This window comes from Poromitra crassiceps (genome assembly GCF_964638095.1).
Source record: "Poromitra crassiceps genome assembly, chromosome: 10".
NCBI lineage: Eukaryota > Metazoa > Chordata > Actinopteri > Beryciformes > Melamphaidae > Poromitra > Poromitra crassiceps.
In genome coordinates, this window is record NC_139631.1 from 1,254,749 (window position 1) to 1,271,719 (window position 16,971).

General features: G+C 45.3%; 1 protein-coding gene across 1 annotated transcript in view; it reads right to left on the reverse strand.

Annotated features, from left to right (window-relative positions):
* Positions 1–14,538, reverse strand: part of gnb1l (guanine nucleotide binding protein (G protein), beta polypeptide 1-like) — a 40,777-nt gene extending 26,239 nt beyond the window's left edge. Inside the window, exons 1-4 of the mRNA XM_083644922.1 lie at positions 14,442–14,538; positions 6,902–7,068; positions 5,905–6,030; positions 3,024–3,186 (exon numbers count right to left, since the gene is read on the reverse strand). Of these exons, the coding sequence (XP_083501048.1) occupies positions 3,024–3,186; positions 5,905–6,030; positions 6,902–7,011 (399 nt within the window). The 5' untranslated portion in view covers positions 7,012–7,068; positions 14,442–14,538. The remainder of the gene's footprint in view (positions 1–3,023; positions 3,187–5,904; positions 6,031–6,901; positions 7,069–14,441) is intronic.
* Positions 14,539–16,971: the final 2,433 nt, after the last annotated feature.

Consider the following 16,971-nt stretch of genomic DNA (forward strand, 5'->3'; position numbering starts at 1 on the left):
CTGCGAGCAAAACCGTACAAATAAAATAAAATGTATCTAGATCTGTGTACAAAACGGATCAAATGCAGGTATCGTTTGATGGTAGAAGTTTCGATATTACGTGGTACTGCGTTATTTCGGTAGGTACTCGATACTTTACCGATACCCAGGCCTTCTATGCCTGCGTATGGTTTCTGGGGGATCTTATTTGTGTGAGCGTTTAATTTGTGGATACGTGATAAGCATCTGCCTCGACCAGTGATCTCAGTGGAATGGGGTGGGGAGACAAAATCAACTGCAGACTCTGTGTGTGTGTGTGTGTGTGTGTGTGTGTGTGTGTGTGTGTGTGTGTGTGTGTGTGTGTGTGTGTGTGTGTCTGTCTGTCTGTTGGTCTGCCTGTTGGGACAATGGCATTATTGAGGTGGTGGGAATCGCAGGCGCCCCGATGCCTGGCCTTGTAGACTGGAGTTAGCGGAGGCACGTTTGGCTGGATCAGGTGACCGCTCTCTGTCCCTTTCAAGTGTGGCTCCTCCACAGCGCAGTGAGTAACATGAATCTGGAGGCAATAAGAGGTGGCTGAATCGCTGGCCGTCCCCCTCCTGCCTCACCACACACAGACTGGCCATGCACAAAAGCCCCCTCCCTGCCCCGCCTCACCACACACAGACTGGCCATGCACAAAAGCCCCCTCCCCATCCCACCTCACCACACACAGACTGGCCATGCACAAAACCCCCCTCCCCATCCCACCTCACCACACACAGACTGGCCATGCACAAAACCCCCCTCCCCATCCCACCTCACCACACACAGACTGGCCATGCACAAAAGCCCCCTCCCTGTCCCGCCTCACCACACACAGACTGGCCATGCACAAAAGCCCCCTCCCTGTCCCGCCTCACCACACACAGACTGGCCATGCACAAAAGCCCCCTCCCTGTCCTGCGTCACCACACACAGACTGGCGATGCACAAAAGCCCCCTCCCTGTCCCGCCTCACCACACACAGATTGGCCATGCACAAAAGCCCCCTCCCTGTCCCGCCTCACCACACACAGATTGGCCATGCACAAAAGCCCCCCCCCCCTGTCCCACCTCACCACACACAGACTGGCCATGCACAAAAGCCCCCTCCCTGTCCCACCTCACCACACACAGACTGGCCATGCACAAAAGCCCCCTCCCTGTCCCACCTCACCACACACAGACTGGCCATGCACAAAAGCCCACACCAAAACGCTACACCATGTGGGTGTGGACCCACATCTTCAAGGCAGTGCAACAGTAACAGTAAAAAGGGCCAAATTGAGTGACCTAACAAATAGACCCTTTTCACATGGGCCATTTTGTGTCGAAAAGGCAGGGTAAACACAGGTGCAAGCAAAACGAGGAGGAAACCCTCATTAGTGGAATTTGGAAACCCTCATCAGTGTGTTGCTTGCACCTGTGTTTACCCTGCCTTTTCGACACAAAAAGGCCCCCGTGAAAAGGGTCTTTGAGTACCAACTGTATCAGGCCTGTAAATTCACTTTTTAAACCACCAGTCAAAGGGGGCTTTCATTCCAAAAAGTGGGGTAAATCTAGTAGCCACTTTACCTATTTTACTTGTCAAAGTGCTTTTTAGGTACGTCCTGGTGGCTCACCTGGTAGCACGCGTACCACGAAGGCTTGGTCCTTCGCGCAGCCGCCCCGGGTTCGAATCAGACCCGCGGTCCTTTGCCACATATCATCCCCTCTCTGTCCCCCCACCTTTCCTGTCTGCCTACTAAATCCTATCTAAATAAAATAAAGGCAAAAAATATAAATTTTTAGAAGGAAAAACAGCCTTGTTTGTCTTCTTCCAAAATGTCTGGTAACATACAGTAATCAACCTTCTTAACCCATGCAAACTAAGAATAGGCCCACACACAGAGTTACAAGTTGCTTTGGATAAAAGCATTCACCAAATGGCATGTAAGCCGCCGTCAAACTTTAACTGGCTGCCGGCTCGTGTTAAATTCCCATCCTGGAGTCCATCCTCATAACGTGCAGGCTCATGACATGAACGTGGTGGCTTGGTTCTGTCATGCTGCTGTTTAAGATGCTTGATTGACAGCTGCTGGCTGCCAAGCGCCTGCTCACATATCATGTTGACTCGCATCACATTCACTCACACTCAATAAACACTATTTCATAGAGGCCATATGAGTCAATTCAAGCCTTTACACACGACAGATGCACAGGAGAGGAAGATGGAAGCAGTGCCAACAACTCTGATGTAGGTGGGACATCATGTGGGACTTTTCCACCTACTTACTTACTTAGGGTACTAAACGCGAATATGCACGGACAGTGAAAGCCAATCCAGCAGACTGGCTATGACACGGCAGCTCAGGTTGGTGCAGGGTGCTGTTATTTCTATCCCCAAGTGAGAGTGTTGAACCAGTTAACCCGCTCACCACCACCTGCCACTCATTTCAAGGATGTTTGCTGATCTTGAACACAAGTGCCATTTAATGGACAACTTTCATCCAAAGCATTGTCCTAAAAGTTCAGATGTGGGCTTGTAACTGGAAGGTTTCTGGTTCAAATCCCCCAATTTGGTCTAAATGCAGTTTCAGAGGCTTTACCTCAGAATTACCTATTTGAATTAGGGGTGTCAAAATGAATCATATAATCGATGAATCGCGATGCGGACGATGAATCGTTGAATCGTTTGTTTAAATTTCTGTTGACATTCGATTTTAAAGCACTTTCTAAGTAAAAAAGGGACTTGATATTTATCTGACTGCTTGTATTAATTGATGAAAAAGTAGCCATGTGCAGTAATAATACAGAAAATTGAGGATTTGATACTTGGAGCTGCAATACTTTGAGCTGTATCGAGATGCATCGTGGAATCGAATAGAATAGAATCGTTGACTGATTAATCGTAATCGAATCGAATCGTGAGGCCAGTGAAGATTCACTACGCTAATTTGAATGCTTGCTTTATACCTATTAAATCCTTGTAATTTGGGGGGGATTTTGGGGCATGAAAACAGTGTAGAGTCCTGATGTCTGACCTCCTCCGTCTGTTGTCCAGGGTAGGCCAGGAGCCGGGTCCCAGGGCTGGTCTCCAGCAGGGAGCAGTGACAGAAGCCCACGCTGCCGGTCCACACAGAGTCCGTGACCTGGCCGCGACCTTCACTCAGGTCCCACTGACACACCCGCATGTCCCGGCCCTGACTGCTCCACCAACACACACAGACAAAAGACTCTAAAGACTTGAAAGAGAAACATGTATTCCTCATCTCAGCATCTCAGCATCTGCTACTGCCATCTTGTTTTGGCACCCTGTGTGGATGCTATAAATTCATATACTTTCACATTTTGTTCAACCATGTTTTTGTTATTAATATGCTCTCATGTTGTAACTATTGGCTGCATTTAGTGCATTATGCTTAATAATCCCCTCCATATGCTCTGTATCCTTATTCATGTCTTATTGGTTCTTGCTGTATCCTAGACAATTTTAAGGCCATGTTCAGACTAGGAGGCCAAATCTGATTTGTGAACTTTAGTGACCTATTAATGACTTTATCCAGATTGGTTTCATGAGTCTGGACGCTCCAAGTCTGATTTGTGTCACTTGTCCCAAACCACATAATGGAGGTAGTTTCCAATCTGCTTTCGACTGATGTGACTTCAGTGCGGATGCGCAGATCCACCAAATGTGATTTGAACGTCACTCGCAACTCGTCATCATATGCTTCTGTGCAGGAAAACCATGTCACCAACGTACGTATTTACTGACGCCCACGCCGTTACCATAGCAACCCATGCAGATAGGCTGTTTAGGTCTGGACACACAGATCCGACTTGAGAATCAGATTTGTGGCAGTGCGGACACACTCCCAAATCAGATTTGGGAAACCAATCAAGATAATGATGATTAATTACTTTATCAGCAAATCAGATTTGCCTGTAATGTGAACATGGCCTAAGAGGGCTCATTAACATTTAATCAAATCTAAAAAAGAAGGGGAAAAAACACTGTTGCAAAGTTGTCAACAGAGACATTAGTGAAGTTTCGACATTTCAGCATTTTGCACTGTTGCGGACAGCTAACCAGAATCCAGCATCTCCATATGGAAGCAGCTATCATTTCCCCAACACGGTTTAGATGAAACCACGCCCACTTCCGTATGACGTGACAAAAGCCTTGCCGGGACAAGCTGCTGTCTGCTCTCGTCACTTTCTTGGCTACACTAAGCAAGCAAAACCATAACCTAACAAGTTGCTTATTATTAGTGGTTCTCAAATGGGGGTCCGGGGACCCCCAGGGGTCCGTGGCACTTTGCCAGGGTCGTGAGACCTTCATCAGATTCTCACAACCGAAACGTTATTCTTATTAAACTTTTGATTGCATGTGGAGACAGTGTGCAGGAGTTCATTCTGGTACTGTGTCGGGTTTTGCCCTTTTCCGACGCACCTGTTGAGCCTAGGTGTGCAAAAGCTTTTTTCCTTGCAAAAGCTTCATAAAATATTTTCTGCTTTAAATCTAAAATGGTTCATGGATTACATTCTAATCTAACAAACATATAAATTTAAAAGTCAAGCACGTTACTGTGGAAACAATTAAGCTTAGCCCAAAATCACAAATCAGAATGAGGGGGTCCCCAGTACATTTTCTATCTTGTAAGTGGTCCTTGGCTGAAAAACATTTGAGAACCTCTGGCTTATTAACCTAAATATAAATAAAGCCTGAATATGTAGGCTGCAACTAAATACTATCCAAATATAGTGACATTTAGATTGACTACATTATGCCCAGCCACAAATATCTATTCAGATGGGGGGAGGGGGGGAGGTGTCTTCTGTATTCTGTTATCAATGTAGTATCCTGCATCAATAGGTGCTCAGGCACACACCAGACTTATTTCCATGTAGAGATGCAAGACCAAATATACAAATTATAGGAATATATACAAATTATAGGAATAAATAGACCCATCATTTGTATTAGATGTTTATTGTGCTATAAACAACCAAAATTATGTTTGGTGAGTGCATTCTACAGAAGGGAGACAATTTTTGAAAAATAAAACACAAGCAAGTTTAAAGTTTCACAATGTGTCACCCACCCACGATTTTCTATGAAAGTAATGCAATGGCAATTTGAAAACACCATCACACAGCCCGTGACTTAGAATGCCTGTGACTTAGAATTAATGTGGGCCAGGGGCGTAGCTCAGACCACACCCAGTTTAGAACTCCACCTTCATTTCTAAGTCAACTCCACACCTGTAAAGTTTCCTGACTGCATCTTGCACGGCTATCACGCTATCAGAATCTGACACACTCTCTCACACACACACACACACACACACACACACACACACACACACACACACACACACACACACACACACACACACACAAGGTGAAATCGAGACCAGCCGACGCTGTCGTGGCTGGTAAATAGTGATGGTGGTGATCTGAGAAAAAGAAGTCAATGACCAAAACATTAACTTGGAACGACTTGAAGATAGATTTCATAACAACCTGGCATAATGCATTAGGGTCTCGTTACAACACATCCATAAACAGTCATCAACATCCTGCCGGAGAAGTCTAGATGGTTGCAGCCATGCCAGCAGTACAAGAAGCTAAACTCTAAGTGTTCTCTTTGTAAATGTACGATCACAGCAACAAAAATCATCTCTCTTTGAACTAAGTTACAATTAGGCCTGAGGTCTCCTGAAGGTTTAATCTTGGGGTTAAGGCAAAGATTAGGTTCATAAATAACTTTGTAGGTTACGGTTTTGCTAGCTTAGCGTAGCGACGAAAGTGACGTGAGCACCCGGCGGCTTGTTCGGGCGAGGCTGTCGTCGCGTCACATAGAAGTGGGCGTGGTTTCATCTCAACTGGGTTGAGAATAATGAGTCAGGAAGCATCACTGACCTGATGAGGGCGTTGGTCGCCTGTAGTGTGCTGAGCCAGATGACCGAGTGAGCAGAGTGGCCTTCTAAAACCCTCTCTGCCCTCCTGGTGTTCAGGTTCCACATATGGATGGCACCTGTCCCCGACCTGCACAACACAACAACAAGGCTGATTTCACAATAACATAAGATGAATTATTAAAGTCGAGCTGAAATGAAAAATCACTTTTTAACTATTTTAGATCACCTCCCTGGTCAAAGAGTGCACCTATGCCAAAAGATTCACACAAATTAAATTTCTGTGGATTTTCATCATATCAAAATTCAACCATGTTTTATTCATGTAAAACAAAATGTAAAACACACCCACTTAACGGTCCAATCAAACTCTCCAAAATGTTTTGTCCCGCCTCTCTAGCGGCCTGATGTGCAATCAAACTCTTCCCAATGTACTATGGTCCCGCCTACAGTCAACGTTTCCCTCGGAAATAAGTCATGATAAGGAAATGCAATACTCTCGAAATACCGTTTCATCTCCGACTTTAATAACAACAATACAAAGTAAAAGTAAACGTCCCCCAAACCCTCAATCAGTATCAAATGTCACCTGGAAATTATGTGGTTAGATGCATCATCCCCTAACACAGTGTGGTGAGATGCATCATCCCCTAACATGAGTTAAAATTCAATCAGCGGTGTCGCGTGTGGTCTCCTACCACTCCAATGTGGGGGTGACTAATATTTCTATGAATACTACTACTACTAATAATAATATCATCAAAACAAAACAAAGTGTCTAACAGACAATACAATGACAGACAGGTCAATTAGATGAATAGTAAAAAAAACAATAAAACGGCAGGCATGCTGATTCTGCTAGGAAAGCTCCTCAGGCTTATTTGCGAAAGGAAGGAGAAGGGGCGTTTTCACCGATAAATGAAAACATTCTTGACCGTTTGAGGAAGACATAAGAGACAAAACATGGGCGATGTGTTGTTGTGATGAATGGCTCAACCCACCCGGAGAACAGGAGGGGGGGGTCCCCTCCACGGCAGCTGAAGTGGAGGGTGTTGAGGGGCCCGCCGGCCCCCCTCAGGGTGTAGATGGGGGTCGGAGCGGGACGAGACATCAGTGGATCACTGTACGGACGAAGCCCAGGCCGCAAACCCAAATCATCTCACACCCTCTGGAAGAGAAGACAAACAACAAGCCCAGAAATGAACGGAGCATCAAAGATGGCCACTCAACGTAAGCTGCTGTTTTTGAGGCGGGACGTTAAGTGAAACCTTGTTGCGTTTACATTTGTGGTGTTGGGAGGGAGTTTGGGAGAAATATGAAATGAGATCATTTTCTGACTGACTTCAATCTTTGGGATTGGGGAATGTTCACCAGACACAATATTGCTGCAAAATGTAGTTTCTCTGAACGAAAACGGCAGACTGACGACGCCATTACAGCGCATACGACGATACATGAAAACGGCTCCATCCAGATCGGGTTGATTCAGTTGCCTCCTCCTGTTATGGCATGGAATATGAGAACGTGCGATGGATAAAAACACCTTAGAAACCTAGCCGCCCCCAATTTGTTTATGTAAAAACAACGGGGCAAAGAGTGATTGTCAGAGAGCGATTTGTTTTGGCCTGGGAGCTAGTTTCTATTCCACAGAGCAATCAGACAGGCATGTTTGATGCAGTGTCTGTACTTCCTCTATTGTTAGTAGCTAGCAGCCTGTGGCTGTTGGGCGCGGGAGCTCTCTCTCTCTCTCCTACACCGTCCTGCTTCCAGGCTACGTGATAACACCTCTCTTACTCAATACGTCATAAATCACAGCCTCCGACAGCTTAATTACAGTAAACAGACAGAGATTCAGGCTCCTCACTCCTCTTGTGATCAACAGCCGTTGTCCCAGAGGCAGTAGCGGCAGCAGCTCGGCCTTTTATGTCATTTGTAGGCCGGGCCCGCCGAGGAAACCCAAGCGACCGCAGGTATGCCGACAGGAAATGATGCGTCAACGTCAAATCACGGGCGAGATCACACGTGAGTGGCTCCCGGTGATTGGCTTCACAGCAGGGCTAGACCGCAACAGGTTTTGGCAGGCCGAAAACTGAAGCTGCCGATAGCGAATGTTTTTGCGCCGATATTACAGGGATTCAGTGTTTCCCAGAGAAACTCTCGGCTGAGTGGAAAAGCATCTGAAACAGCATTCAGACCCTCATGACATTAAGACTCAACACTGAAAACCAGAATAATGAAATTGCTTTATTTGGGTTGGCAGTCCCTTAAGACAGTGGTGACCCACCGCCTATTCAATGTCATGGGAAACTAATGGGATAGATTACTACCTTTAAATGAAGAATTTGCGCACAAAAAATATTACCGGCCCTGAATAAATAAACTGTGTAAACAAAATACAATTGCATTTAGGGCTGGGCAAGATATCGATATCATATCAATCTATCATGATATGAGTCTAGAATAGATATCGTCTTAGTTCTCGGATACCATATTGTGATATGGCATAAGTGTTGTCTTTTGTGTTTTAAAAAAGTAGCTGCAGTAAAGTGGTGTAATTTTCTGAACTTACCAGACTGTTCTCGCTATCCTATTATTTGCCTTTACCCAACTACTCATTCGATCCACATTAGTACTGATGATTATTTATCAAAAATCTCATTGTGTAAATATTTTTTGAAAGCACCAATAGTTATGAAAGGAAACCCTGTCTGCGTTGTGTATCGCCATTCAAATATCGCCTAAAAATACCAAAATATGATTTTTGGTCCAGATTGCCTTTAAGTTGTTGAGTAAAATCCTCCCACACCACATAGTGATGATTTCTCTTGTCAGCCATCTGAAAGAAATATGTAAAAGAAGGGAGGACAGGGAGGAGCCTCCATCATATCGGCAGTGGATACCACTGACCGGCCAATATATATTATGATTTTAATAAAAGATCAATATTGCTCTAATCCTACCAGTCAAACTCTTAGCACAAGGCTAGTCTTACATAAGCCTACTTTATCCTAATCGTGAAGAATCCAGTTCTCGGCCAGTATAGGGTCATCTGAGTTAATGAGCGCACGTCTCACACACACACACACACACACACACACACACACACACACACACACACACACTTTTACTTATCATAACCCTTGCTCCCTGCAATGGGCAGACGCCGAAACCGGAGCCCGAGGCATTCAGAAGCGGCTCGTTTCAGGAGGTTAGTGGTTAAATTGTGCATGTGAATCTGTGAAGCGCAGAGACAGACCTCTGGCCAGCCTGCCTAATTAACCACACAACGCCAAAGCCTGAAGGCCTCACAAAGACACACTGTCTGTCTCCCAGCTCTGCTACACCTACACCACAACACAGACAGAAACACTCTGCATATCTACCTTCGCTTTACACTTTATCTGCCTTCCCAAGCATCAGATGAGGAGTTTTATTCCCTCCTCTACTTCCAGTGTGAGCTCCTATTAATTCTGACAATTATTCTACCATTTTTTGCACATTTGCTAAAGCTACAGTTAGATACTGCAACAACAGTATAAATATCAGCCAATGATGAATACAGTTCCTATCAAATACTCACAATATAGAATGACTATTTAGTGTCATTACAAAACATGTCTGAGATATGGTTCACCTTTCTCCAAAAGACAGAACTAGCATGGTCCATATGTAGAAAAAGGAAAAACACATAATTTGATTTGATTTCTGGCATGCTAATACACAATGTGACTTTTAAAATCAGATACTACTTCTACAATATTCACATCTCATTTTGCCTGGTATCATGTCCACTCCAGTTGGACCAACCAACAACAAACAAACTTGCAAAGAAGTTAAGTTATCCTTTATTGTCCCTGTGGGGAAATTCATCCTCTGCATTTGACCCATCATCTACTAGGAACCTTCCTAGAAGTAGGAGCAGTGGGCAGCCACAGTGCAGCGCCCAAGGACCAACTCCAGTTTGATTGCCAGTGCCTTGCTCAGGGGCACTGTCAGAATTATTAACCCTAACATACATGTCTTTGATGGTTGGAGGAAACCGGCGCACCTGGAGGAAACCCACATGGACACGGGGAGAACATGCAAACTACACACAGCAAGGACCTGGACGGACCGGGGTTCGAACCCGGGACCTTCTTGCTGTGAGGCAACAGTGCTAAGTTCCTAACCAGTAGCACTGAGTCACCGTGCCGTTGGTACTGTACTAACTTGTGTTTATGTGCTATGAAGAAAATGGCAAAGGAAAAATGTCAACCTTGTTTTGTGAGGGTCTATTAGTTAAGCTGCTCTTCTTGTGAATGGGTGGGTAAGGCAGCATTCCTCGGCCAGAGTCCTGTCTGTGTGTGTGTGTGTGTGTGTGTGTGCTTGTGCATGTGTGTGTGTGTGTGTGTGTGTGTGTGTGTGTGTGTGTGTGTGTGTGTGTGTGTGTGTGACAGCGGGAGGCTCACCCTGATAACAGGTGGATTAAGCTTCCCTTGCTGTCCTCTTACAGCAGGCCTGTGATGTGTGAGTCAGGGACGCAGCAGCCTTCAAGCTGCTTGTTTTCACTGCCTAAAAAGCAGGAACTTTAAAACGTTCCACTTGCGAGCGAGGCTCCGTGTCAATCAAAGACGACAGCAACAGTGACCGAGTCGACCAGGAGACCCAGCAGCAAACCTGCATCCAATAGACGGCTATAATACCCCCCACTTTCCCCCCCACCACTACTTCCTCAGTCAACGTTGTTTTCCAGGCGTCAGCATTTCCAGTGCCTGAGCTGCCCCTCAACAATGGCTCTGTTGTGGTGGCTGCTAGCGAGTCACCCGAAAACCCAAATACAAACATGGAGGCGGCGGTAGGAGGGAGAAACGGTTGGCAAATAAACAAGCCGGTGGCAGACATGTCACTCAAAGGTATTTGCGAGGACCCTGCGATTGTTTCAAGCGATCCCGGAGGGGCGGCCGAGAAAAACAAACCAGCTTGTTGTCAAACTCATGTGTTTCACATCAGAAGACATCGCCTGTCAAATGCAAAGGTATCTCTCTCGCTGATCACTGGTCAAAGGATCCTCAAGGACTTTTCCATGGATGGACACACACAAAACAACGTCCTCTCTCCAGGATCTCCAGAAAACCCTCCCATCAGTTTTAATAACTAAGCAGCTTTCATAAAGTGATTGAGCAAAAGATAACCACAAACCGGGCGGGGTCAGTGACTTTTGCGGCGCAGCCTGGCCTTGTGGGCCGCACAATTACTCCAGTGCTCTTATTAAACATGTCCACGGGAGAAATCTCAGAAAGTACAGAACCCGGGTAACTAGCTGGGGGCGCCTAATTAAATCAGTGTCGTGGTGGACGACGGGGGCGTAATAAATCAGACTGACTGATCAGATTAATATACCTGAGGCGGGTCTGGGAGCCAGTGGGAAGAGGCAAGAGAGAGGAGGACTGAGGCTCCAGCAGATAAGACAGCTCTGGGTAATCTGACTCTAAGTCCGTGGATAAAGGCAGTTTGTCTCTTCTTGGGCCGTCTGTCCACACCTACTGGGTAATTAGGCCTAATTATGAGAGAGAGGTCTGCTTCCCCTTCATGTTATTAAATAAGAGCCAGCCTCGTCCGCCAAGGATCTCTCAACACCAGCAAGGGGCTGGCGACCTTCAGATCAAACGCAGCCACTATCTGTGCCCCCCCCCCTCCTCCCCAGCATCACATCATATGAGGCTTTGGGTAGGCCAGGGAGCGGATTGGGAGACCGTTCGTTATGATATGGGGCTTCAAAGTTTTTTTGGGGGGGCAGTCCTGTCGACATTCCTGGCCTGGACTCTTTAGAGCTGGTATCATGTGATCGGCAGCTACCCACCTGAGCTGCCCTCCTGTCATATTCTGCCATTCATAAATACGAGCGCGAGGAGGGAGGGGGAGGGGGAGGGGAGGGACATACTGATCACAGGGAGGGTTTATTATAGAAGCTGTATAATGCCCCCCCCCGGCCTTCACAGGAGCCATTATGGAGGCATGGGATCCCCAGATCCCCTGTTCTGATATCGCCGTCGTCGTCAAATATGAGATTTGAGCTGCGCGATGAAAAACTGAGAGAGTAGCTTACACATAACTCAAAAGCAGGCATTCTAGATACTAAGGCCTACGAGCGGGAAGTTGGGACCAGTCTATCGGTCCACAATAGCATTTTAATCATGCAGCTTCTCCAACAAAGTAAAAAGGGGGGGGGGGGGGGGGGGAGGTAGGGGGACTTTGTGACTCAATGTTTGAGAGAAAGTAGCCAAATCCCTCCCTTGCAGCCACATCATACCACAGGCATTAGTCATTATATTGTTTTTAAATCAGAAGCAATGGTCTTATCTGCGGTTTCACCGTCTTTCCAAGGGGCACTTCCACCTCGCTGGGTGGGTGGATGGTGAGCTAACTCCACAGCCATTACTCAGCCTTTCTGCAATGGCCCCCCGCCCCCCCACCGCTAATACCGATCCTTCTGAGGAGGAAACCGACGTCCCAAATGGAGAGCCGGGTCCATAATAAAAGTCCAGTTAGACAAACAGCGTAGGAAGTGGCGAGGAAGACACACACCCTTTATTGTGTCTTGGTGGGGGGGGGTATCTGGGCTGGATAAACAGCCCGGCGTCAGATAGAGGCTGAAGTCAGACACAAGTGCGCCAACACCCACCTGTCAATCACAGGTGCAGTGAGCGGGAAGAGGTGGCATTGTTCGCGTCAATGGCGTGAATGCTAAGCAGGGGCCATTGCAGATAAGGGCTCAATGCCTTGTGGGTGTCACTGAGGCAGGCACTGACGGAGCACTGTGTCAGAGGGGGTCCTGATTTAGGAGGTCTCAACTGTGGTCAACAGGTAGCGGGGGACCTTATCTGTTTACATGATCACCTATTTCCTCCACGAGTTGATTTACCTGGACACTCGAGGATAAAGGCACACAAGAGCTTTGACAGCTGGAGTGTCATCGTACATCAGCGGGCGAGTCGGGTGTGACGGCCTCCACAGCGATGGGGATTTCGCTTTGCTCACAGCCAAGATATGAAAACAAGCAGATGTTTGCTGTGCTGTAATCCCAATAAGATGACGTGCAACAGGGCCAAAACACACACAGAAAAGACTTGTTACAGATGCTACACTTTGTCATCTTCAGGGCTGCGCTGAGTGACTGATGACTTTAGGCAGGCCGAGTGATGAATGTCGAAATGTTGGACTCTAAACAGCTTCTAGAGAGTGGCCAGTACCCACCAAAAGGAATGTCAAGCATTTAGCCTATACCGGTATATATAGTAGGGTTGTCAAAAGTATCGATAGTATCAATACTAAAAATTTGAAATGGATACAATACTCATTTGCAACAGTTTTGAAACCATCAGTGCGTTCTTTTAATGAAAAATCACATATTTTTTTCCCTATCATTGGGTATTTGTTGCTTCAACAAGCTAAACATGTTCTGATGGCTAGAGCAGGGCTAATCTGCTGTCTAAGTTTTATCAGGCCTTTATGGAGAAGTGTGCATCTGTCCGTCCATCTGTCTAACTTTATTTTTAGGCTTCTTGATGTGTCATCATCCCCCCTTCCCGAGTTCCCGTGGTATCGAAAATGGTATCGAGTATCGATATTTTCCTGGGTATCGAAGAAGAAATTCTAGTATCGTGACATCAATAATATATAGGCAACTTGAATAAAAGCAAAACTATTAATTGTCTGACTTGTGCAGAGAGATGCTACTACAGTAGCTGCATATGGGAGCTCCCTGAACAATTTCACAACTAGTGACGACCAAGTAGAATGCAATTAGATCAGACACCTACAGTAGATCAGTCTCAGCTCACCCACACATCCCTTTAAAACTGCACCCAAACTAGGCATAGGTGCGTTAGAGCCCCCCCCCCCCCCCCCAAGATGTCCCATGCTCTCATCTATGGAAAGAAGGGTCACACCAAACTCCATTAAAAAAGTCTGCCTTTTAATGTTGCCTTGCTATTCAGAAAATATATATATAATGTTTAATTATGAGAGGCATCCTCATACCCTCACTATTTCAGTCAAATTTCAACTTTCATAATTGGGTCACTCAGACTGTTCACTAACGTCTGCGAGGAAATAACAGGTTAACCAGTTGTAAAACCTTGACATAAAATGCTGGTTGTTGTATTGGCTGTATGTTGGCTGTATGTTGGCTGTATGTTGAAATGCGAGGTGGCTCCAAATGATTCAGAAAATGTTTTAAATGATTGACTGTATGGTGTGTACTGTACTGTATGTTTGCCAATAAGCACGGCAGATATAAATTACCAGCTTTTTGAATAGAGGTTGGCGACATGTCCTCTCCATACAAGACAGAACGGACCGAGTCTGCATCAAACTCCCTTTGGTAACAACAGAACTGTCTGTCTCTGAATCTTGGACCCAAAGTCTCTGTCATGTAGCAACAAGCTAGCAACATTAGCTATCAAACAACAAAGTGAATCCATTCTCCAGTATGAGCCGCTGACTGAGTAAAGAACAGTGACAATACTAAAACGAAAGCGTTTACAAAACTTCACCAAATACCATTTGAGTGAGCCGTCGGTGTTTTGACAGCTGTCAGGAAAGCTGCCCCATGCTGCACCAGCAGCTTAGCAAAGGAGAGGAGAGGAAACAAAACATGCGCCGTTGAACTTGAAGGACCCTTTTTTCAGTAGACGAGCTGCCCTTAAAATTGCCTGATAGAAAAAGCAAGGGGACTGTCTGTGTGTGTGTGTGTGTGTGTGTGTGTGTGTGTGTGTGTGTGTGTGTGTGTGTGTGTGTGTGTGTGTGTGTGTGTGTGTGTGTGTGTGTGTGTGTGTGTGTGTGTGTGTGTGTGTGTGTGTGCGTGCGTGCGCGCGTGTGTGTGTGCGTGCGTGCGTGTGACACACAGAGAGAGAGAGAGAGAGAGAGAGAGAGAGAGAGAGAGAGAGAGAGAGAGAGAGAGAGAGAGAGAGAGGGTAGCAGGGCCATGGAAAATATTGTATCTAAGCAAGCCAAAAGATTAGGCGAATGAAAAAATAAATAACCAACTGGATTTTCTGTTATACAGAAGAAAAGAATAGAATAGAATAGAATAGAATAGAATAGAATAGAAAAGAAAAGAATAGAAACATGCTTGTCTGGTTAATCTTAATCTATTCTAGATGATCTATTAAGAGAATTTGGGCTGAGCTCATATCAAAAACGTTGATGGCTGCTTTAGAGGCATTACCCTGAAAACAGAGATTTTAAAACACATACCACTACTCTATAATACTATCTACAAACACTGGTTGACATATTTTTGTGAATAGACCTCAAAAACCATAAGGACTGAGCGATGAGTATAGAACCTGCAAAGCCTTATGACACTGCGCAAACAGGAGAGCCTTTTACTTTTTTCATCCTTTTCAGTCTAATTGAGAAAGAGAGACAGAAAAAAAACACAAGGCCCTTAATCCACAGAGCACACAGAGCCCTTTCATGCCAGTGCTGGGAGAGACCTTTATTTGTCCATTCCTATCATGGGGGAAAGCGCGGGTTTCAAGCTCGGCTAGGTCTGAGCGGGCAGATTAGATGAAACCAGAGCGTTTTAAACCGCTTCTGTGGCCGTGGATTAGAATGAGCCAGTCCCCCTGCACCCCTACACGAAACAATAACCAGTACAAGCATCCAGGTGGCTCAATGGGCTAAGGTGCATGCTGTGTGCAACACCGTGGGTTTGAATCTGATTCATAACTCATATCCCTTCTTTGTTTTAGACCCCCTAAAGTCATCTTTTAAGATGTATGTAAATACTTCTATAATAATTTGTGTCTGGTATGGTTCCCCCCCCCCCACAAAAAGTTAAATGATCTTGTTCAAATCCTTTTCCCTCATTCAAATTCCAGAATCTATGCAATACTATATTTATCTCAAGTATTCCAAAACACAGTATGTCTCCTACTTCCCTGTAAAGTTCATTCTCAGTGTACTGTGGAGGCTTCATGTTTCCACGTCACATTTTTGTAAGTTGAATATTGGACAGGGATTGGCTTCCAAACGATTTGTGATGTCACAAATCAGGCTCGTAGGCCCGCCCCCTAAAAATGTGATTTGTACTTTCAGCAGATGCATGTGAAAACAGTCTTCTAGTGTCAAACTCTGCACAGTGAGGGTCTTCAATCTTTCCTTCCTCTATATTGTGTATCTAATTCAGCAAAAACTGCACTGAAGTATTCTTAAAATTATTGCTCCTTATTGGTTGTATACTTGGATTAAAAATCAAATATCAGCCAGTCCCTATTTGTCTACATCTGATATGATGCAGGTTGTTTGATTACATATCCATGATTGATCAATACACTGATTGTCTATGGGAAGCCCTTCATCTGAATTGATTGTAATGTGGCATTTTGATTGGATTCACTAATAACCATTGTTTCAGTGGAGAGTTTGGGTCCCAAATGATGTTGCTTTCACTATCCCCCCCCCCCCCCCCCCCCCCGCCTCCAAAAAAGTGACTTGTTTAGCCAGCTCCTTTTAGAACTGAATCCACTTTATTGGAACAATAACTAACCTTACAGGAGGAGTCAACAATCAGTCAAACTGCATACTTTTCATGTATTTGCCTACCTAGGACGAAAACCTAATGGCCTTCTGGTAAAGCAGTAGTCTCGCATAGCCAAACCTATTTCCAGCACTGGAGAAATGAATGTATTAAGTTATTTGGAATTTCCTTGGATTAGTAACTGTAATGTCTTGAAAATTGTAATCCCTTACATTACTAGTTACTGGGGAAAGTAATACAATTACAGTAAAGTGTTACTTTAATTTACTGCCCAACACTGGTGTTTGGTGTATAAGTATACAGTATGTAATAATGCACATTTAAAACATAAAATACATTGTCAGCTCCTAGTCATCATATATTCATATACCAAGTGAGATATGTTTTCAACCTGGATGGGAGGAGAATGACGAGTAAATCTAATTTGCTAATGAGACGGATGGGACACATAAGCCCTTGGTGACATATAGCCTATGATAAGGGTGGACCGGGTAGACCTAGCAGCTTGGAGGAGCGGTGAGTTGCAACCAATTAGTGCAAATGGAG